General features: G+C 45.2%; 1 protein-coding gene across 3 annotated transcripts; it reads right to left on the bottom strand.

Annotated features, from left to right (window-relative positions):
• Positions 1-388: 388 nt before the first annotated feature.
• On the bottom strand, positions 389-23,510 carry GOLGA2 (golgin A2). Of its 3 annotated transcripts, XM_073314330.1 has the most exons (28): positions 23,299-23,492; positions 22,279-22,401; positions 21,824-21,904; positions 17,592-17,726; positions 16,926-16,969; positions 16,703-16,766; positions 16,100-16,159; positions 15,579-15,659; positions 13,715-13,753; positions 12,519-12,581; positions 12,167-12,260; positions 11,392-11,498; positions 10,702-10,760; positions 10,348-10,489; positions 9,545-9,634; positions 9,276-9,383; positions 9,082-9,169; positions 8,166-8,509; positions 7,072-7,185; positions 6,398-6,622; positions 6,056-6,155; positions 5,878-5,966; positions 4,885-5,038; positions 4,655-4,722; positions 3,931-4,033; positions 3,485-3,591; positions 2,894-3,065; positions 389-2,804 (listed from the first exon to the last, which is right to left on the bottom strand). In XM_073314330.1, exons 1-28 carry the CDS (start codon positions 23,344-23,346, stop codon positions 2,560-2,562), a joined length of 3,147 nt encoding a protein of 1,048 aa, XP_073170431.1. In that variant the 5' UTR covers positions 23,347-23,492; the 3' UTR covers positions 389-2,559. The 3 variants fall into 3 exon arrangements, with proteins under 3 accessions (XP_073170431.1, XP_073170430.1, XP_073170429.1); XM_073314329.1 differs by lacking the exon at positions 15,579-15,659 and having other exon boundaries at positions 23,299-23,510; XM_073314328.1 differs by lacking the exon at positions 21,824-21,904 and having other exon boundaries at positions 23,299-23,510.
• Positions 23,511-24,249: the final 739 nt, after the last annotated feature.

The raw sequence follows: 24,249 nt of genomic DNA, 5'->3' as shown, positions 1-24,249 counted from the left end.
CATAATGAATTCTAGTAACTAGACTGCATCTCCTTGAGTCCAGAGATCAAGATACGCCTCAGTCCATTGGCAGCCATGAAATTTCTCTATGTGAACTGCAATTCAGACTTTAGACGGCTGTAGGTGGTACAAGCAACTGCAGAAACAGTAAGCATGGTGAAAATGTAATGCATTATAAAATATTAACTCAGTGTGATGGAGAGGGGTATTTTCACCATTTTCTGTAGTTGAAGGGATGGAGGCAGAGAGGTTAAATAAGAAGGGAGTCAGTGTAACAGCTGGGGCTTCCTATGATCATATCCGATCTCTCTCTGAAAGGAAGAATCCACTATCAGTTTTCCTGTCCATATTTCAAGGTGATCTGAACAGAAAACATGCACACAGTCAGTGCTTGCCTGAATAAGTTTATTCAGAAAGAAAGAATTTATAATGGGATTAAATCACCTCTGCAGCAGAATGCAAAAATTTCTCCAACAGTATTTCCTTCACATTCCTGGACTAGAACACCCAATAAATATTTACCCCTTTTATAATAACGCTCTGTATTAAATCACAGCCTCTCTCCACTGCAGTTAAATCATTTTTTATAATACAGGTTATGAGCAACCCCAGCAGGCAAAAATGCTGCAAAGGGCCATATTCTTTTTTCAAGGAATATACAAAATGTTACACAGATACTCTATGTACACAAACTCATGCAAACAGGAGCTTGTAGGCCCACCTTGCTAGTGCCCTGCATGATGCCTCCAGCAGAGCACTCTGCCCACAACACTGACAGTCAATACCAGGGCTGTTCAAATGAAAGGACTTAAAAACAGTTTCTATCCTCCCCAGATAGGCTAAAATTCAGCTGTTCAAATTTCAGAGGAGTGCATTGATTTTATTCCACAGAACCTCTTTCCCCACTAAAATAAAAGTTTAAATTCATTAAAAAAAAATCCCAATCATCGTGTGCTTTTCGCTGTGGAACAACTGTTCCCTGTTCCAGGTTAAAAAAAAAGGTCTTGATCAAAATACGGCAGAACTGATTATAGAAAGGACCTGCAGAATTTTAACTAAGAAAAGTCATAAACCAGCATAGCCTGTTTGCCAGAGCCTCTCTGTTCCAAACAGAACGGCACCAATGGGAGCCAAGCATGTGCATGTGCTTTTAAGTCATCAACCTGGAATTTGTCTTGCATTGCACAACTTTACGTAAGTTAGGTCTCCTTAAAATACACACGCACTCTCCAGAGAGTTCTCCTTTGAGACCTGCCACTGGGATTGCTGAGCCCACAGACAGCAGGCAACAAGTTCTAGATTTTAAACCCATATGTACTTATCAGACACTGATGTTATTCCTAGCAGATGGAGATGGTAACCCATGGTGGTTGAGCCCTGTACACACCATCGTTAGAGTGTCTTTCAGCGAGTTGCTCCATTCATCACAATCCATTTTCTTTGCTTCTAGATCAGGGAACTGATTCTCTAAGCACAAACATTCAACTCAAATGTTTGTCACCTAGTTTTCTCCTCAGTCAGTTCTGCAACTTTGAAGTGTTTCCAGGTGACAGCTCCACCTCTTGCATGTGTGTCTGGAATTACCGGGAGCAGACTAAGGTTCCTAATGCACTCAGCTAGTGGAAGCCTTGTCCGTGTGGAGATGTAGGGAGAAAAAGGAATCCAAGAGATGGGGAACTAGAATCCCAGAGTCCAGAAATTCAAAACAAAGCACGTTTATTAAGTGATTTGCTTTTACTTATTTCTCCCTTTTTTTAAATAAATAAAACTTTTAGACAAACAAGGTGAAACATCATCCTTCAAAGTGCAGTTACATTTCTACCCAACCCTCAACCAACCACATAAAGCTTATATCAAGTAACCGAGCATCTGTCCCAAGAGGACTCAGAAGGCAACCCCTGGCCACTTCCCCCCATCTAATGTGAATAAAAGTTTCTGTCGTGCTGCCTAGTCAGGCAGGAAGCCTGCGTCTTTTGGCTGTTTGGGACTAACAAGGCTGGTTTCAGATACAGTGCAGGGGACAGGCTGCGGAGAAAAATGGGAAGTTTAAGATACATGGTGTGAAACATACCAATAATCATTCAGAATCCAAAGTTTGTTGCCAGAATAAGTTACTTTAGGAGGCTTTTGGAAGGAGATGGGCAGATAGCGATCATGGCTGGTGCAACAGTCACAAGCCAATCACTGCTGAGAAGCTGGCTGCCAGCAGCAGAGTCCTGTCAGAGAGCTAGGAAATAAGTGTTCAAGTTACTCTGTCAGAGGTCATGAAGAAGTCCTGCTACTTTCATGTGGGTCAGCAGAGGCAGCACTTCCGACTGCCTCACATGATTACTTCAAGTCAGAGTCTGTACTCAGAGTGCACCAAGTAACAGGAGGAGAGAGAAAAGAGAGATGATGAGGTCTGGTGCTCGAGTTCTGTCTGATGCAATCCCTCTTTCCACAGGAACAGGAAATCTGTCCAGACTGAGGGCTCTGGACAGAGATACAGGGTAAGTTTAAACAGTTTGGGTACTTAACAGGCTCACAGAAAATTGCTGCAAGCCAGGTTTCTCATGCCATTTAAATCACCATGATCTTGACCTCATCGTTCTCATCAGCACGATAGAAGAAAGGAATGCAAGGGTTTTCCAACAGGGACCCCACCCTCTCCTGAGGGTTCTGGATTTCTCTCAGAAGCTGCATGATTTGCTTAGCAGTGGGATCCTCTGGACTGGGCTGGGGGCCTTTGCTATGACTAGATACGTGTGATTGAAGGACTGCAGCTTCCTGTTCTGGCTCATCTGCTAAACTCACCTCTCGCAGTCCTGTAAAGAACAAAGACGAGGCAGGTTACGACTCCCGTCCCAACACCGAGCAGTCTGGTTCCCTGCGAGCCAGCAGGAAGATTGCTCACCTTCTCCATCAGTAGCGTTTAGTTCAATGTGCCTCTCAACTGCAATGGCACTTCCACTTCCGTGACTTACTAGCAGGTCTGGGTTCTGAGCAGCTGCCAAATACTTGCTGTACCATTCATTCCTCTCCCCAACCAGACGCATCACCAACTCTTGGAGCTCCAATAACTTCATCTGTAGCAAGTTAGCAAATAAAGCAAAACCCATGAAACATATATGTCCTCCCTGTGGCTTCTTAAAATTGGTAGGTTTGCACCTCACTGGGCAGGTCAGTCATCCCGACAGACACACTGAGTCCCAGTTTCAGGCATTTTGGAAATCAGTTTGCTGTACTGTACATCACAAAACCAGCAGTGTATCTGACACAACAAGACAATCTTCTCGAGAGAGACCAAGAACTGAACAGCAGCTTGTGCTGCAGGTCTGAATTCAGAAAACTGGCAGAGTTGTATGGAAAAGTTTGTACTGTATATGTGCCTTTGATGCCTGCCACTCATCTGCTGAGATCAGCTTTTGCACACGCACATTCCGCTTGTGCTTCCTGGCCTCGTAACCAAGGTGTGAGTACTATTTTGATAGGAGAGATTCCTTACCTTCATCTCTTCCTTATCCTGGGCCAGCCGGCTGATATACTCCTCTTTCTCCCGGTGCCGCTGTTTTAGGATAGCCCTCTGACTCTGGTACAATGCAATATACTCCCCTGGAACACAGGAGAAAAGCATAAGGCAGAGACAATGCACCGAGGGATTACAATATTATAAAGCTCCCTCTGCTTGAACTTTACATCAGTGGGTAAATGAACTATGGGGCTTTAGAATCCAGATAAGAGCCAATCTGGACACCGGACTGGAAGTCTCTTACCCAGCAGGGTTATTTTAGGGCACCTGGAGGCTGGGCAGTAGAAATCCGATTGGTGGCTGAATGGTCAGGCTCCATTAGCAGTTAGAGAGGCACCTGTAGTTTCAGCTCACTGAGAAGTAACACCCTAGGCACTCTGTGAAGAGGTTGCCTAGCTTGCTCTCATGCTGGCTAATCTTACCAATTGTATCTGTTTCGCCAGACAGCTGTATGCAGCGATGCTCCAACTCCTCCACTCGGTCCTTCAGGTCAGCCTTCTCTTGCATCAGATCTGTGAAGCGGGACTGAACACATAACCAGCATCAGCCTTCTGAACAACTACACTTGTACAGAGAACACATAAAGGAGTCAACAGTCCCCTGACAGAACACCTTCCAGGTCAGCCTGAGCTTAGGAAACAATACTGTTCTTTCCCTCCCCACTTGTTTCTTGTGGGAGAGCCTGGCTGATTTGCTGGATGAAGGAGGAGAAGGAAACACAGCTAGAGAGAGTGACATCACAGCAATAAGGAATCCTTTAAATTTCTCCCCACCATAATAGCACAGCTTCCCAGGCACTGAAGACTTCAAGATTGCTAAGCCTCTAGCAGCAGCTTCTCTCTGCTGAGAGTGAGAAGGGGAGACCAGTATTGAGCCTGCCCCACCACTATGGCTTCAGAAAAAGATCAAGGACCAATGCCAGCCCCCTACACCATTCCCTTTGAGTTTAAACTATTGCAGGCCATGCTGAGTATCCAAAGGCTAGATACAGAAGTGATCAGCTGTTCACAGGAAACCCAGGAAAGGAGGCAGTTGTCTCATAGAAACCAGATTTGCTATTTATTCCCTTGCAACATAGTCTTGGTTTGCTATACAGTGGGGCCCGATGCTGGGCTCCAGAGCCCAGCTGAGAGTTCAGTTGCTCACCTGTAGTTTCTCCATGGCAGTTTTTAAAGCCTCATGAACCTCCACCGGGACAGTGTCTGTAGTATAGCCTGGAAAGGACACAGATTCAGTGTGTACGGTTTGCGGAAGAGCGATAAAACTGCAAGTCTGATTCATACTGGGAGAGGCAAATGCATGCACTCGTGCACACCCCCACCCTGTGTGGCTCTTTCTGGGGCACTCTCCCTCCCCCACACAGCGCAGAGCTTTACCTCCACCCGACGTGACACTGTGTTGCTGCTCCTGCCTCAGAGCTGCTATTTGCTGCAGGAGACCTCTACATTGTCGTTTCTGCTCCACCAGCTGATGCCGCATCTCCTCTCGCTCCTTCTCCACTTGGGACATGGCAGATGTCAAGAAAGTGACCTAAAAGGCAATTCCAGCTCTACTGTCCAATCAACTCCCAGTATCCCTGGGAAGTAGGTAAGGATTATCCCTATTTTACAGATGGGGAAAACTGCCTACAGTGAGTCAGCATTCTAGCTGGGATCAGAATTTGAGGGGACTTATTCCTAGTCCTCTGCATTAGAGCTTGACCAGGGTCCTGTGTATTCCACAATTCTGCAGCTGCAGAGCTTACTGTGGAATCCACTCCTTACTGCAGAACTGGGCTCCAAAGCCTCAGCTTTAATTTTAAAGAGTTATGATCTTGGCCCTCCCAGCTATGAAGATAAAATCTGAAAAATGTAATGAGTGTAAACTGAAGCAGCAAATAGCCAAAGAGGTATGAACTGTCCAACTCTCCTCAGTGGGTTAAATCTGAACCCCAAGATGACATGTGTACACTTTATAAATAAGTACCTATTTTCATTAATGATCATTCTAGCAAAAATAGCCAGCAGATGCACCAATCCCAATCCGCCTCCCAAGGTAAGGAATATAGGATCAAAATAAGACAGAAGCTACTGAGCTGATTGGGTTATTTTCATATATTTTTTACCCTCCATTTTGCATTTATTTAATGGAAGCTGCCAATAGATTCCAGTCTGCCACACCACAGTGCTTCAGAATTGTGGGTGCCTGCTGCAGTGCGCATGGGGCTTTGACTATGCCTCTTAACTCTGTGCGTGCATGCATGCTCCTTGCATCAGCAGATGACAATCGCATGCACGCAGTCTCCCCGCTAGGGGAGTTTGACCTGCCCACTTTACAGGTACTTATGCGTAGTTGGAAGAAAGAAGCTTTGCTGCCTACTATGGACTCACCATTTCTTCGCGGCTTTCAAAATCCTCTGGGATCATGAGTGAAGATTTCACAGTTTCTTCTACCATCTTTTCATTCTCCACTCCATCTCCTACAAGATGAGGGAAATAGACAAAGGAGCTGTAACACTAGATGGTCTAGCTCAGCCCAAATTTCCACCTAAAGATAGACTGCTGTTACCTTCCACTCGGTGCAACATTTTATCGTCCAACTCTGCTGCTAACTGACTGATCTGGGCCTGCAGCTCTCTGTTTTCTTTGGCTACAGCTGCCAGGCTTTCCTGTAAGAGAAAGCAGGAAATCACTGGAGGGGCTGGATGGCCACCACACACTTGAGACCTGCACCAGCTAAACTAGATGCCCTATATTTTCACCAGCAACAGAAAAGTGGTATGTTTTGACCACAAAGCCATTATCCTGTCTAATGCAGGAAGCTCCGGCACCCACTCAGAGTAATGCAGAAAGTACAACATATAGACAGAATCCTGCCTACCATCCTTCAACACCTGCCTATCCCCATTACCTTGGTCTGCTGCAGCTCCTTCAGGTGCAACTCCACCGTCACTTTGCCTTGCACTTCTTCATGCTGCAGACGGTCCATGAGCTGCGTCTGAAGCAAGTACTGTTTGTGCAGCTCCTCCTTCTCATTGGCCAGATGCTGGTATGCCACCGTATACTGTTGCAAATGGCCATAGTACTGATCCCGCTGCTCCTGCAGGCCTTGAGCCTCCTGAGTTTTCAATTCCACCTGACAAACAGAGCAAGATCAACTCATCACTGAAAGCTCCAGCTCTACACACAGTTGAAGACTATCCCTAAGGTGGTACGTTCCCCTGCATATCCTCATCCTCACAGTGCATAAATCATACAGCACCACCCTCCTTTTCATCATGGGAAACAAGGCAGTTTCTGATTCTCCTGTAGACTGTGGAAGTTGGCACCAGATCTTTTCTTACTCCAGCTAGGAGACAATTGTCAGTATCACCCCTTGAATGAGCCAGAAGCGGGCCCTTCACCCTACTAAACTCCGACTGGCCCAAAATGCCAGACATCCACAGCAGGGTGCAGACAAAGTACATAGTGAAGACTGGCTCCCAGACTGGTGTGAAAATGAACAATTTCCATCTTTACATCAAAGCCTATCCTATTTCAGAACCTGGTATGTTATCACCCTGGTGCTGTACCACAGTGCATTACCGTCTCTTTGCGTTCAGCCAGCTTCTCCTGTAGCTGCCCAATCTTCTTGGCCAATTCCTTCTTCACATGCAGCTCCGACTGCAGAGCGCTTGTCACCTCCATGTTCTCATTTGTCTGAAATGATGCAGAGCCACCATATCAGGAAACTGCCCCAAATCATCAAGTACAATAAATGTACATAGCACTTTACAAACCAAGTCAATGGGCTGTACTCAGTGCTAGCATAACATGATGCAATTCCTCTTGAAATGGATGGGTATTGCAATCCTGGCATGTAAATAGCTGTATTTGGCCCAAGGTCCTTGCCCTGAACAGTCATTCTAGTTCAGACAGAGAAACACAAAACAGGGATAAGAGCTTGACCAAGACAGCGAGGGGACGATAGCATGGGGATCAAAACAGGGAAGGTGCCATAAGAGAAAAGGGTTTTGGCACACAGCACAGCCTCTAACTCGCCAAGCACAGGGGTGGCATAAAAAAAAAAAGAGGCAGAGTGAAGAGGGTGAGGAGATAAAAGGAGGAGATCATAGAGGACTGAAGAGAGCAGGTAGCTAGAGGGAGAATGCAAGGACAGGAGGGCAAAGATATAGGGAGCAAGACTGCACAGAGCTCTGAAGAGGACACTGGGGAGCTTTATGCTACTGCACGAAGCCAGTAATAGGATTCAGGGGCACGAGGAGTAATACTGACAGCAGTGGAAGAGGTGAAAAAAGCTGGAAAGAACCTCCTCATGGGTGACAGGCATGCAAATCTGGGGACAGACAACAGGGCCCTCGAGGACAAAGAGCCAGGAGAAATACCCAAAGTCAAGAAAAGTAGTCGAGTTGGGGGTGGAGGGCACAAAGGAAAGAAAGAAGAAAACCCCGTTGAGACAAGCAGAGATATTGGGTGATCCCCCTGAAGCTCACTAGGGAGTTGGAGAGATTGCATAGTGCCATCACACCAAGTTCTAACGCTAGAACTGTAACAACCGAAGTGCTAGAGGGCAGGCAAGGTAAGGACAATGCTTCTGCCAGGAGGTTAGTGTCGCTGTTCATGCTGCACTGTGATTGTACCCTGTAATTCAAAGGGCTGCATGTCCAGGAGAGACGTACCAGTTTGACAAAGCCATTCTGCAGCTCCGCCAGCTGCTCCTTCAGCTCCCGGTTTTGGCTGAGAGCTCGGCTGATGGTGGCCTTGTCGCTCTGCATGTTTTCCAGGATCTGCTGTCTGTCCACAGACTCCTCGCTATAGCGCTGCACAGTCTTCTCGAGCTCCTGCAGCCGCTCCTCCTGCTCCTGGTTGAGGTGGCTCAGCTGCTCGTTATCCCGCACCTGGGCCTGGTACTGCCCATGAAGCTCCTCCTTCTCTTGCTGCAACCGCTGGACCTCTGACCACAGGTTCAGCTCAGCTTCCGTGGGCCCTCCTGGCAGGGCAGGCTCACTGTCCTTAGGCTTAGCTGTTGACGAAATGGGTTACAATCAGCTAAGTTCTGTGCTTCTAACCCATTCACAATAGGTTAGAAGCACAGAACCCTTTAATGTGAATAGGCCTTCCCTCAGCCAACAACATTCAACCCCTCTATCTAAGGGTGTGTCACTGACAGCACTATCCAACCCTCCCTCTGGGAGCAGATGGTTCCTAGGAAGAGAAGAAGGAGGAGAGGAGAAAGACCACAGCTTGCTGCTATGTGCTGCTAGCTCCCTCAGTCCCACTAAGAAGCTTTCCTCTACCCAGCTGGGTGTTAGGGACAGCCCACAGAGTTCTCTTTCCTCTTCACTGGACCATAGGAGCTGGAGGTTTGGTCAGGTGGATAAGAATAGGCAGACATGGCTCGGTGATGGTTCGAAAGGTCTTGTTTGACAGGCACTAGGCCGGTAAGTTTCTTACTAGTCCTTCCTAGCTGTCCTTCTGGTTTGAGCATATCAAACCTAGTGCCCCTTCTCTGTACAGAAGTTCTACATAATAGGGATGGGAAGCCTTCCTTTAGCCTGCTAGCACTCCACAATGCTAAGCTCTGATTGAACCTACCTGATTTGCTTAGCATCTCAGCAACACTGGCTTCCAGCTCCTGAATCTGGGTCACATTCCTCTCTTTTTCCTCCATCAGCATATGGACCTATATGGTCCCAGAAAGGGAGGTGTCAAACCAGTAGAGTCAGCCTCCCCAGTGTCAATAAAAATAATGCCTCCACGTACACCAGAGAAGATACTGCTGTTTTTACCTGCTCAGAGAGCTGCTGTACCCGCTGCTGCCAGATACTGCCCTCCTCCTTCAGCTTCTCTACATACTGATCCCTTTCAGCCTGGAGCTGGCGAAGCGACTCTGACTGCTGCTCAGGACGACAGAGGAAACTGGAGCATTATTGCTCAAAGAGTACAGCTGGAGAAGACCAGTATTAGTGCAGAGTCTCAAACTCTTTTGCCCTGCTAGACAAGTTCCCCTACAAAGGCTGCAATATGGATCCTCAACATATTCCATATGATCTCTTACCTGAGTAATCTGTGTTTCCAGGTTTGCCCGCTCTTCCAATGCCATCTGCAACTGCTGGTTTGCATCCAGAATCCCAGACTGACTTGAAAACTGCCAGGAAAATCAAATAAATTATGGCAAATTCCTACATTCCTTGTATTTTTACACCTCTTCCTTTTGATTGCAACCTGTGACATGATCCATGTGGTAATTTCTGTGGTTCTGTATATTCCTCTTTGGTTCTAGTTCAATACAAGTTTAAATTTAAAAAGTATGGGTTGAGATGAGTGGCTGTTTAGAAACAGGATGACATGGGGGTTCTGCCCTATGCAACAGATCTATCTATTGTATGAAGGAGATAGCAACAGCTAGTATCTTATTGGGGCAGCTCCAATCTTTCCCACATCTCTGAAAGATATACATCAGTCAAACAATCCAATTCAAGAGTAACCAGATGATGTTCTCTGGCCTATGTTATACTGGATGTCAGACTATATGATTGAATGGCCCCTTCTGGCCTTTAAAAAAAACAAAAACAAACCCACACACTATGAAACAGAGACACTAGTCCAATCCTTGGGATGTCATGGTGTCTACGGTCCACCACTCCAAACTCCTCAGACAGCGGGCTCCCATTCTCCATAAACCTTGAAGAAGACCTCTTCATTCAGAAGTTGTCTATGTGAAGCATTGTATGCTGCTTGGTAAATGGTAGTGAGTAAAAGCCACCCAGTGGTCAATTCTCTTTTGACCTACGATCCCTTTTCCCACATTCAGAGCAAGGTCTTACCCTTATATCTACCTCCCAATAACACTGCAATCACCTGTTGAATCATCAGTTCAGCCATTTCCAGTTTCTTATGCAAATCCTCCAAATCCAGTTTCATGGCGGAGTTCTCAGAGACCAGGGAGTGAAGCTTTTCCGACAGTTCTGAGTTCTGCTGCTTGAGTTCCTCACTGCCTTTGCTGAGCGACAGAAATAAATTAGCAATAATCCTTACTTTTGCCACTGGTTCTTTGTTACTCATGAGGTAAGTTTACAAACTGGTCCTTTCTGGTGGCTGGAAGGAGGATAGGCTGTGCACTGGAAGAGGCACCTTGTATTCTAGGCATGAGAGGGCAGCTCTCACAGGGTTAAACATTACTGAACCTGCAGTAACATACAGAGTAGAACTGACCTTTGTTTGTACAGATCCAGTTTCAGGCTGTCTCGCTCCTTCACTACCTCTCTGTTATGCTAGAGAAAGAGGAAAACATACATGAATCAACCTCAGACTCTGACCAACAAGGAAAGCTTAAAATCAACTATTGTCAGCCTTCTACAGATTAGCTAATGTGGAACTAAGAAGGTCAAGGACTCGAATTCACAGAACTATTATGGCTGGAACCTCAGAATGGATTTGCCTGGAACTTCGCATCAGGCTACAGCTGGCCAGCATTGGAGCTAAGCCTGTCACCACATTAAATTTCTCACAAATGTGCCAAGAATTCATCTACTCAGTCTTTTCAAACCGACACCATTAACTAGCCATGAGGTTATGTTTCAAAGGTCTGGATTAGCACCAATACTACAGTGTCTCTTTGATAGACAAGCTCCTGGACAGCGGACATGGCTGGGCTTTCATTGTTTGGATTTGGCAAGACAGATAAAGTGAGGTGCCAGATCTGAAGACAGAAGCTTTGACCAAAGATTAGTGGTTGCAGAAAGTGAAAAAAAGTCTGCCGTGATCATGAAGGGTACAGAACTTTGTTTACGGGACTTGTGCCTCCCTCTTCTCAAAGATGGGACCACTAAGCATGTAGCAGTTTAATGAAAGATACACAGGAAAGAGCACAACTGTTAAAGTATAAATGGAGGTAACTCTTACTTTCTCCAACTGTTTCTGCTGCGTAGAGATGGAGGACAGAGTGCGTTCCAGCTCAGATACCCTCTGGCGAGATGACTGCAACCGTGCAGCAAGGTCTTCAGCTTCTCCTGAACAAGTCAAAACAGATTCAGGTGGGGCTGGGCTGCAAACAGTTCTTCAGAACTGGCTGAACTACACTTTCTAATCAGCCCACAAATTCTTAAACTCTCCCGCACTTTAAGGAAGGTAGCATGGCGCAGTGCATAGAAGTCTGGAAGTCAACAGAGCTGGGTTCTTCTATTCTGGCTCTGCCACTGACTCTCATGTGACCTTGGGCAAGTTAACCTCTCTGTGCCTCAGCTTCCTCATCTGTGAAATGGAGATGATACCCCCTTTGTCTGCAGATGAAAAAGCACTAGGTGCTTATTATTACTTTTATAATATAGAAATTTGCTGGAGTTCAGCTGAGAATGAAAGCTTATCTTACCATGACAGCTGTAGCGTTCAGCTGAGAAGCAGTCAACAGGACAGTAAGAAAGTAACAGCCTGGATAATCACCAGTATTTAACAGTCATAACAGGGCTTTAGCAATATACAAAAGAACCTTGATTCTTCTGGAATCAATGTGCTCTGATTTTGGGAATAGCTTGGATGACAGAAACAATGATTGTGCCAAGTGTTTATCATTAAGAAGTCACTGAGTGTTATGGGCAGCCTGCCAGTGAATATAGTACCCACGACTCAAGACCCTTGGTTTGTTCCAACAACCTCAGTTGAATGCTCAAAGTCGATATACCTGATTTCTGCCGGGCAGCTTGTTGTGTATGGGCTAGTGCTGTCTGCAATTCAGATTTCTCCGAGACTAGGATTCCAATCGTCTGGATATGAACCTTTGGGAAAAGAAAACAAGAGCTCAGTTGTAAGACACCTGTTCTTGGAACTACATCTCCACAGCAGTCATAAAAAAATAATTCACTAAAGGCAGAAAGATTAACATAAATCCATTGGATGAGTCTACAGTCTGGCTGACCAAATGCCTTTCCTGAATAGCTGGATTTCAGAAGGAAGAACATCCCAGTGTTAGGAAGTCCATAAAAAGCCAAGTGAAGACCAGATGATATGACTGAAATGGAAAAGTTCTTTCTTACCTGTAGCTGTTCCCTCAATGCTCCTTGCTCCTTGGCAAACTTCTGTTCAAACCCCTTCTTTTCCTATGTAAAGAAACCATGCAGATTAAACACAATTTTTTTTAAAGGGATCTTTTTTAAAAAAAAAACACACAATTGTAACCTAGGTTTCTTGTGGTAATAATAATATCCAATCGACACAGAATTTTAAAGACCTAATTTGCAGTTCACCATTTAAACTTTGTATTTACGTTTTGCACTTTGCTCAGCATGGGCAATAAAAATAGATTAGATAAAAATAGATAAAAACCTCTTTTACTTTGAGGTTCTCACACAGTAGCACAATGTTGCAGTGTCTGGACTGCAAATTATAGGGAAATGTTTAAATCTAAACTTAACCATTTCCACTTAATTGCTTTGAAATGCAATAAAAATTAATTTTAACATAAGGTTTTGTTTAAAAAAAAAAAGTCAAAGTACAAAAATCTCCATTTTGGGCCTAAGCTACCTGACAATGTTTCTAAGTAACAAGAACTTTAGTTATGAATGAAATGTGATCTTTTGTTAACGTTATCTTGGAAAAGGAAAAATAAGGTGCAAATTATAGACAGAGCATAAGTTACTAGTGGAGGTTGGTAACTTTTAATATAAAAAAGACACTTATTCAAGGTAAGGGTTGTATCTCCTTTAAAATATGTTAGCAGGGGGTTAGATTAGACGACCCTTGTGGTCCCTTCTAACCCTATGATTTTATGATGATAACAGTAAGGAGAAACTTCACAATATATTAAATGTTTTCCATTTCAGGGTTTTTTAATCCCACACTCACACATGTACATACTCTCACACTCGGCACTTGTCACAGTGGATTGGAACAGACACTTTTCCTTTGGTTTTGCCAGTATGTCAGCTATGCCAGGTAATTATGTTGGTCTAAGGAAAGCTATATGTAAGCATTCTAACTATGTGTTTGTGTTTTTTTCGTAGTACTTGATTTTGTAGTGCTTGATGTTTTTTAAACCAAACTAGGATGGAGTTCAGAAGGATTTCCCAGCGCCCTCTATACATTATATAATGCCATCTTCACACACTTTACCCAACCTAAGGCTGGGTCATGTATGTCTGTGCCACGGTACACCACAAATATCTGCTCCTCTTGGGGAGAAGAACATCTACTGTACCTCTCCTAAGATGAGGGTTTATGGGAGGCATTTTACCTTCTCCAGCTGATTCATAGCCTCTTGGTTTTGCTGTTTCTGCAGAAGGAGCAAAATTGATACATCAGTACTAACAAATCACTTTCTTACTGATGAGATCAGTAAATTTGTCTTCAATCTTAACCAAGACATGGGACACACATGGCTAGCTATAGCAAACAGAAGTTCTGTTAAATCTTTTAGGCATTTTCTACAAAGACAGGATGTTTCAACTATTAAAACAATAGATTCTAGGGTCATGGCATGTGGATCTTGAGAAGTGTATTAGCCAGCTCAGGGTATGTTCTTTCGTCTTCAACAGAACATCCCCATTCCACACTAGCATTGCTGAGGTAATAAAACCCAAAATGCTTATATTTGATCTCAGCACCATCCCTTTTAAATTCACATCCTACATTTTAAGGTGTTTATCATTGTAGTACTTGATGTTGTATCACATTAATGATACATCAGGATCCTATAAAGGGAACCACATTCTCTCCTCCCTTCCTTCAGATATGTTCTTAGACACTACACTGACAATATGTTAAAGCCCTGAGCCTGCATAAAGATAGACTTTTATACCATGTGGAGCCCCATTTAAGTCAGCATGGCATCCCCTGTCCATGTGGATCAGATGAGAGGACTAAGGGTAAAACATGGAGAAAGCGCCAGCATATACACAATACTGTCCCAACCTATTCTAATCTCACTGGAGAGGTGGTTGGAGGTTTAATGAAAAAAAACGTGCTAGGTGTGTGTGTGCGCACGGGCACACACAGGATGGAGACAAAGTGAACAGAGATTCTACACCACGCTATACTAGCAGCCACAGGACAGCCATAAAACTGTGATATGTTGAGCAATGTTCCTATTTGCTATCAATAGCTAGCTACTGCCTTTTCCACAGGAGCTACAGACATCAACTTTGGCTAAACTGTTTGTGTAATCCTACTCAAGACGCATTTTAGGAAGGTGATTGTCTGTGGAAGGATAATATATTGGAGGCTCTGATCCTAACAGAACCAGTGGACAAGTGCAAACCCAGGAGTACAGCATAGGCCTTGTGTAATTCCAGGCAAGAGACCACTTCATATGCCTGTGTGGAAGCAGGCAAACAGCGAGAGTCGCTGGTGGGAACTGATCTGATACCAGGTGCCACTGCCGCCCAGCCTCAATACTACAAGAGAAAAAGGGACACAAGGGGAAAACAATGCAGCAAAACAAAAGGGCCATGGGATGCACTGGGGAAGAATCCTAAACTGCAGGGAGGAAAGCGGGGGGAAATGAATCAGGGAGAAAAGCATTTCAAACCAAGCAAGGCTCTTTTCAGACTGAAACCAATCCTTTGCAGTTGTTTCTTGCTGTGTTAAAGCAACAGGCTGAAAAGCAGCAGCAACATCCATGCAGGCTATAGGACAAAGTGGTTCATTCATAGTGCCACAGATGCAGACAAGATGATCAGACACCAGTCCCTGTGCTCACTCCTAGCCCCATTACTCACACTCTGCAGACAAAGTTGGAACAGCAAGTTCAACTGGAGAAAACACAGATTTGAATGTTGCTCCCACTGAATTCAGTGGATACCGATCAGGCCCAGTATTAGTTGCTTTATCATGAGGCTAATCACCCAGGGCAAAGTACGGGTACCTAAAACCCCATGACTATATTTCATATGCCTCAGACAAGCCAGTAAATTCAGGAGTCATCTTTTAATTTGACTTTTTACCCTCTGAATGGGCATTTCCATAAAATCCACTTTGTTCTCCATACAGTGCTGTGAGAACAGTTCCCTTGTGGCACTGTAAAAGAACCCATAATCTCGCAGACATCCAGAGAGCATGGAGAAGCAGCAAGGACAATGGTTGGCTGGATTGTTTCTTACCAATTCCTCTAGTTTTGTACTGAGCTGTTTGTTAGTTAGATTGCTGGAATCTAGGGCTACTGCCAGCTCCTGGTAACGTGTCTGATGGGCGCATGCAGACAGAAGGAAGAGAAGGAAGGGGGCAGAGGAGAAGGGGAAAAAAGGCAATAATTAGGACAGAAAATAACTCAGTATCACAGTTTTGATCTAATTTGAGTCCCCACAAAAACATTTCCGTTTTAATAAGTATATGTTAGATGGGAAGATGTTCTATCCATTCCGCTAAAGGCCTCACTCCCATTTAAAGACACTAACTGGGAGTAGTGGCTGCACTCAGGACAAGTCCTTAATAGCTCCAGCATCCCATGGTGGAGCTGCCACCGATGCCTGGCTCCAAATGTTGGGCACAGCTTCGCTGTCAGGGTTATAAACCACACTGTCTTTACTGAGCAGGTTCAATACAACAATCACGGACTGTCCCATTGGGTGATCAGTAGTGATATTATCCAAGTAAATGATGGAATCAGAAACTGAGTTCTTACCTCCATCTCCTTCATATTTGTGGAAGACACAGCACTTTCGCCATTCACATAGGATGTGGACTACAAGTCAGAAAGAAGTAACTGAATTTAATATCCCAAGGGCACAAGCTCAATCTAAATAGGAGGGGGGTGTACAAACATATCCCCAATAGCACAATACATATCTAGTGCCTTTCACTTTAAGTTTATCAAGGCCCCATACAAAGGTAGGTATGTAATATGACCATACATACTGGTCTGGTTAAAGATATGCTAATTATGTTGACCTCTGCCCATAGCATCTACAGAAATGGTCTTAGGTGAAATATACAGACCATGTATCACAGATTTACTGCCACTGAATTGAGAGAGCATGTTTCCATGAATATATGCTGTCCTCCACATCCCACTCTGGTTTTCCTCCCACTGACCGAGTTTCACATTCCTAAAACAATGGTTTCTGCTTTTCAGTGTTCAAATGCCTTATTGTTTAGTGGGCTGGCTGCAAAGAACTCTGGGATTAAAGAGAACATTACTGTGCTGGCTACTTAACAACTCCTCCTTCCCCTCCCCCAGTGTTGAGTTTTAAAAAAAGTTAACAGGACAAATGGAATGAAATGGTACCTGAGAGACCAAGCCATTGAGCTGCTCAGACAACTGGCGGAGACTCTCTGTCGATGAGAGAGACCTGAGAATGGAGAAACACAATGCATTCCTTTAGGAGCGGGTCCATTCATGGCACTGCCCAGGCCTGGACAGCACTGAGGGTAACTTCTACAAGCAAAGTCAACTTATTGGCTCTTTACGACCCTGTTACAAGCTCTTTTTATTAAACAAAGACACTCACCTATTTTCATCCAAGGCATTTTTAGGATCATCGGCATCCTGTATCTGTGAGGTAAAACACAAGAATCACATGACTATACCAGAGAAACAGAGAGAGACAGACACACACAAACCACCCTAGGACTCGCATTACATAGCATTTGTCACTACCACAATCCGTCCAAAGGGGAATTTAACACTGAAAGCACAACCCAAGTCAGGCCTAGATTATGGATAATTTTTTGCTAATTTTGGGACTCCTCATGTCACAAGTTGAACGGACTTAGGTAGTATTTAACAGATGAACATTACAGTAGGTCAGTCAAAGCCTTGAATAGTTCCTCAATATCACAAATTATTTGCCTTGCTGGTAAGTTTCAATTTAATTCTTAAACATTTTGTAAAGAAAGGAGGGTTACTCCAGTTGGAGAAGACCCTTCTTTTCTTGAGGATGCTCCTTGGGGGGGAGAGGAAGGGAAATGAGCAACATAGGATGGATGGGCACGTGCATCCTACAGCACTTTACATGGTGTGAAACTCATTTTGCTCACAGCTGGACCAAGACTGAGTGGAGAGGAGAGAATTTCACACTTGTTTGGAAAACATGTGCTAGTCAAACATTTCAGCTTAGCATAAGACAGGCATCATTAGTGCACTGGTGGTATTCAGGATACAAATGCTCACAAACCTGTGACAGCGGCATGCTACCAGGACCAGGCATGACAGAGCCACAGCTAGGTAGACTGTTGCTGTTAGATAACACGGGGACATCAGCAGCAAGCTGTTCAGCATTATGCGCGGTAACATCACTGTCAAAGTATGCCTGTCACAAAATATAGCACAAGGATTACAACCTACATGCAGGAGGAAGGGACACAGATAAACATGTGAATACAATACCCATGTGATCTCCATGCACAAAACATGCCAAGTGAACACTGTGGTCAACTACAGACATGTATTGGCAAAAAACTGTGTTCTCCCCAGAGCAAACCAGGTCAATCCATCAACCTGTTTTTCTTCACTGAATAAAACACTGTCGCCTATTGTCCCAGTCTCCAGCTTGGATGGGGGCGCTTTATCCAGAATTAGTGTCTGGCAATCCAGCTCACTTCTTTAACAAGGGGCAGTCATTTTGCCAGACTGTAAACCTGCATGTGGAAATGTCAGAGCTGCTATGTTTACTGCAAGGGAACTATAGCAGACTGAACAAGGGCAATGCCAGATCTATTGTCTCTGCTTTGCAAAGCACCACGTTCAGACTGTCTCTGGAGAGAAAACTGGTCAATGAGTACAAGTGGAGATGGAACAGAATGGGTTAGCGACCACTCAAGAACTGGGTTAGTTTGACTCAAGTGTTACTCCCCTACACCCTTTCCTGAAATCTGTGGAATGCGATCAACTGAAGAGTTTGACACTATGGGTGTAACTACACTACAAGGTGGCTACAGTGGCACAGCTGCAGCTATGCTGCCATAGCACACCCGTGTAGACACTTACTACAGCAACAGAAGGGGTTTTTCCATTGCTACAGTACATCCACTCACTCAAGAGGCGGTAGCTAGCTTGATAGAAGAAAGCATCCACTGACTAAGTGGTGTTTACACCAGGGCTTAGGTCAGCTTAACTACATCTCTGAGGGGTGAGAATTTTTCACACCCCTGAGCGATGCGGCTAGGTCAATCTAAATTTTAGGTGTAGACCAGGCCAAAGACAGAGGGCATTATAAATCAAAAGACCAAACTCAGCCCTGGTGTAAGCAAATGCAACTCCTGTGGGAATCCAGAGGAGTGACACTTTCATCTGCTAGAGCTGAATTTGCCTTAAGTGAGGAAGAGGGTCAAGAAATGCATTTTGTATCTCTGTGCAGAAATAAAATTGGTATTTTTTGGGGGGGCATAATCTAACACCAACTACCCCTACCAAACCACAGAGCAACTGGAGAATCCCTCATATATCTATCTTCAACCCTGCAGAACAAGTAGTTCTGGAGAGCCACAAAGTCCCAGTGCAACAGTCTGGCATTCTGTTGCAATTTCTTTCATTACATTGCCAAACTGCGATCAGTCATCATGTACAGAGGCTACAAAGCAAATGCCATAGCAGGACGTCAAGACAAGCCCCACAAGCACTCTGTGGCTCTCTGCAACTCCATTTGATAGTCTCCTCTCTTACTCCAGCCACCTCCTTCCTGGCTGCTCAGAGAGAAGAAGAAACATTTCTCTCTTCTCTTCCCCCTTCATGACTACTTGAAGGTGCAGAGGGATTTTGCTGCCTCCTGTTTTCTCCTTGATCAGAACTTCTCCTGAATACTACAAACACCAAGGTATAGGACACAGATTTGATGAAACTAACAAGATCACTGAGCTAGATGGATGGGGAAAGCCAATACCAATTTTTTAATGTCTTTTTAGCAGGATTGATTTGTGCTGTCAGAGTTCAATATACTTAATATTCGTAACAACACTTAATGTATCCCTCTCCCTCCCCAGTGCTTCCAATCTCAGGTTATTTTGCCCTGATATTGGTTTAGGAAATCACCAACACAGACTACAAAGTGGACAGAAGGAATCCATCTCCACCCCAATGCAGTATTTGATTTTAAATTGTATGTGTTAGTTTCTCAGGGTAGGACCATGTCTTTTTACATATCTAGTGCACCAGGCTCAGAGATGTAATCAATATAAGGTAACAGTAATAGTGACAAAAGTCATTCTCAGAAAAGGCGCTTTGAGAAGAAAGTGGCATAGAGAGCTAATTTGCTGAGGGGCATGTTAAAAATACCAAAATACTCATTCAAAAAATTAATGTTGTGTTGTGAAATTCTAGTAACTCTCAATAAAAAGCTAGTAACGCCACCCAGACTCATATATATGAGGATCCATTTGCTTTTTCTCAAGGGCTCCTGTTCTGTCAGCTTCTCCCTGCCACACAACCAGAAAGCTACAGTGGGTGAGGTGGGAGGGATCTGCCTGGCTGTGTTGACACACCAATGACAGCATTTGCTCAGCTGCCAGCATTCAGCTTTTCTGCCTATTAGCATCAAGTGAGTGTTCAGAGCAGCATTTCCCTGACTCAGGAGTTCTATCAGCAAGACAACTAGGAACCGAAATTCTCTCTTTCATTAGAGACTACAGTTAAAGGATAATTTTCAAGTTGCTGTTGAAGACCCTGGGCATAACAATCCACAGCCTCCAAGACGAAAATCTAAATAGCTATGCAGACCAAAACATCTCTCTCCATGCAAAGGAAGATAAGAGAAACACTCAGGACATCACGACAAATGAAAGAGTAACTTCTCTGCTTTCACAACAGCCCTAAAAGCCTAAGCATAGGTCCAGCCTTCATTTGAGACAGAACACCATCAATGTAACAGACAACTAGTTGCTTTCTCTGATATGCCCACCTATTAACCTTAATTTAAATTATACCCATGTTTAGTACATGGAAAATAGACCCCATACAAAAGGAAAATTCCAATCATAGTATGCACAATCTGATGCTATCATGGCACATCCAATCCCACAGAGAAGGACCTTGCATAAATTTTCCTGTCATTCTCACCCTTGTCCATAAACATACAAACAACATAAGTGCAAGAGCCCTCTATGTGCACTGTATGTCTTTGAGGTCAGTTGCTTCATTATCATGCACAGAAGACTAGTGAAAGACTTATTTCATCTATCACAGCATGCAGGTTTCATTGCACAGAAGCCATTTTAAGTCCCCCAGTAATTAACACGACTATTTCTATGGCTGGAACAAAGAAAAAAAAAACAGATACAAGTATCATAATGGTTTATTTGTTGAGAAACTGAATTCAAAAGTGAGGGTGGAGCCCTTTGCAGACACAATGGCATAAAGTTAAAAGGCAAATAAGGTTTTATGTTGAGTTCTCTGAGTTTTATCACAACTTTAACTTAAATTAAATGGAATTTTTGGTAATAAAATACACTGAAAATGACAGGCTGTTATAAGTTTGTTCCTGTACACTTGTCTCTTATTGCTAGTTGAAATCTTCCTTTTCCCTTCAGTCTCAAGAACAGAGGAAATACAAAGACGCTACAGCAGGGGTAGTCAATTATTTTTTGTCAACATCCAAATTTCTTGGTCAAGGTATAATCAAGGTCCAGAGAAACATTTTTCACACCACAAGAATAATGATAAGTAGTAGTAAATAAAAAGATTTTGCAGTCCGTTCAAAAGTATCTGGCAGCCTGCAGTCCACCTATTGACTTCCCCTGCTCTACAGCATGTAAACACTTGATATAAAATATGTCTGACTTCCTTGCCTAGATATATTTAAAGCCATATTACTTGCCAGACTAGTTTCATCACCTGTCACAAAATGAGTTGGTTGGAATAACTACACAGCTTCTCAGGGCAACTGGTTGATTAAAGATAAACAAGAACATGCCCTTCAGAGATGTGGTACTTATAAATAAAACAATGACATGCAAACAAAAAGATTATCGGCTAAGAAACTAACAAACCCAGCTTGTATTCCAGTTTAAACAATGGTTTTATGCCCCCATGCTATATCTCCCTGGAAACACACTGAGTGGGAAGGGGAACAGTGGGGTGTCTCTACAGTCAGTCTATTGCACACAACCTCACCCAAGATTCCTGACATAATCCCAAAGCAGCTGATCTCGCAGTCTTATCATAAGGGAAAGTCAGTCCTTGGCACTTCTCACTTCACATTTTAGATATGACACAAATCCAAGGGACACATAATAAGAACAAAAAAGCACATTAAAAATAGCTCAATGTTAAGGAGAGCAGCAACAAAACTCAAGCAACTGACAACAAACATGTCAGAATGAGGTTCCATCCAAAAATCAAAGCCAGTTTAAATAGACTCTGAAGCATGCAGTATGGACAGCAAGCTAGTCAGATGGATTCTGAACACTGTCTCACCTTCCTCTTGTCCAATGAGGGTATGGCTACCCCATTGGATCGGTTAAGGTCTGACACCAGCACCTTCAGAATGTTCTGAATCTAAAGGAGGTGAAAGAAAAGGGGAAAGAGAAATGGCTCAGAAAAGGACAGAGTGAGAATACTGATCAAAGGATTGCTGTAGCCAAAGGAATTCATGTTAACTATCTCTTTACCAAAAGAAGTCTCAACACATCAACACTAGCCATTTCCAGCATATGCTCATAGGGCCGCATATTGCTACACCGTATTACCTGACCCCATCATGCAACATTCAGTAATTTTAGCTACTTTCTGTTCTAAACACTAGTATACAAAATGTACCCCCTCCTTCACATACTACTGTCAAAATTCTCCTTCAGATGCAGAAACAAACTGGTTGGCAGACAGGTAAAGGTGGCAATTAATTTGGAATAAAAAAAGAACAAGCTACTGACATTCTCTGGAGACTTTCTGTCATCATTTGTCGGAGTCTCAGGTCTACTTCCATCTTTACTTTTTCGTTTCTTCTTGGCTGCTGCTGTTGCTCCAGGGCTATTCTTCTGCTGATATTCCTTCAGCTGAGAAAAAGGAGGAAGAATCTGAAGTCCTAACACACAGATGCAGCTCACTGTGACAGATCAGTGATAAGTTATGTTTGTAATTACTGTATCAATAAAAGAGAACAAACCAACAGTGAATTCAGGCCATATTATATCTTAAAAAGCCCTCATGTCTGGGTTTCTGAACATATGCTCTAAAACCAGATTCACCCTACAGGGTTTACAGTGAAGATGTCACTGCTATCAGAAGAATACCTCTGAAATGTTATGCACACACGAGGCTCTTCAACAGGAGGGCCCCAATGCATCTATAGCAAGCACTGAATCCCCTAGAGGGGTCAGCTCCCCATTGCTCTGGGCAGGCTGCGAAAGAAGGGTCTGGGGGAACAATCCCCATGGCCAAGATCACACAAGGTCCAACCCTTCTCACAACATTACAGAAACCAAATGTCTACAGGCACGTTAGGATGGATCACCGACTTGTGAGCACCTGGAAACTCCCCAATGCTGCTGCCGTGACTCTGCCCGGGGGCAGACCTGGACTGTCCCTACAGGGCACGGTGGGGAACGTAGCCTCCCTTATAAAGCTAAAGGGGGGCCGCCGCCGCCGCCTCCGGAGAGCCCTGGGGCCCCCCTCCCGCACAGGCCGCTGGGGCCCTCGCTTCCCGGCGGGGGAAGGCGAGGAGGATCCCTACGGGGCTGGGGCCTGCTGTCCCTTCCAGGCCTCGGGGGGCAGGCAGCGACTAGGCCTCTCCCCCGACCGAGCGGGGGGGCCCGGGCGGCAGCTCCGGGGAAGCTGGGCTGGGGGGGGAAGGGAAACCAGGCCTGAGGGGGAAGGGATCGGGGCCACCTTCCCCGCTCGGCCCCGGGTTCAGGGAAGGCCCGGGCCCGGCTCCGGCTCCCCGGGATCGTTACCTTCTTCTTGGCCGCAGCCAGTTTGATCTGCCTGCTGCCGTCCGCCATGTCCGAGCCGGGCCACGTCAGCCCGGCGGGGCTAGGGGGAGCCAGGGAGACTCCGCCCGGCCGGCCCCACGCTCGGCGGAGGGGAGGAGGAAGAGAGAGAGGGAGGCCGCGCCCTGCTGCGCGTGCCCCGCGAGGGCGGGCGCGCTCCCGCCTCCGAGCCCGCTGAGGAGAGGAAGGAGGCGCGCGCCCGCCTCGGCCTTCCAGTCAGAAGGCGCCTTGCCCGGGCCTCGGCCTCCCCGCTATGTGTCTTCCGGCCTAGACACCCCCCCACCCCCGCAGCTCCCCTGCCTCAGCATCCTCTCCAATACCGGCCCCACCACTCCCCCAGACCCCCGCATTGACGCAGCTTCCCTTCCTCCCCTATGGGTGCTGTCCCCTGCCTTAGCACCCAGCCTCCCCACACACACTCCTGCCCCACCACTGTCCCCTCACTGCCCCTCGGGCATGGCTACGCCCCCCTTCCCTGGTGCTCCCCCTGCTATCCCACCGTGATGCTGCCCCGCACCACGGGCACCCCCCTCACCCCCATGTCACTCAATGTTCCCTCCATAGTTGCCTGTGCCCGCATGGGTGCTGACAAGCACGTGTGACTGGAGCTTGGGGGCCTGTGTGGACTGAAGGGCAGGGGTTTCTTCCCACACATTACCACTGTGGTCTCTCAGCCTTAACTCCTCCCAACAAGTTTTCCAGGATTACAAACGGGCGAGAGGAAGATGGTGTGTTATCGCCTCCATGCACAGACTGCTCTCCAGATACCAGCCATCCACTCTTTTCTTGAACCTTTGATTAGAAACCTAGCCAAGCATCCCAGGCTGTTTTTGGTGAGCCCCCAAGATTTCATTTTATTTTTCTCTTCGGGACCTCATTTACACTAGAGAAGTTTGCAGTGGTTATCACTGGTCC

The sequence above is a fragment of the Lepidochelys kempii genome, chromosome 16 (genome assembly GCF_965140265.1).
Source record: "Lepidochelys kempii isolate rLepKem1 chromosome 16, rLepKem1.hap2, whole genome shotgun sequence".
NCBI lineage: Eukaryota > Metazoa > Chordata > Testudines > Cheloniidae > Lepidochelys > Lepidochelys kempii.
This window is presented reverse-complemented; position numbering and strand designations above follow the sequence as displayed.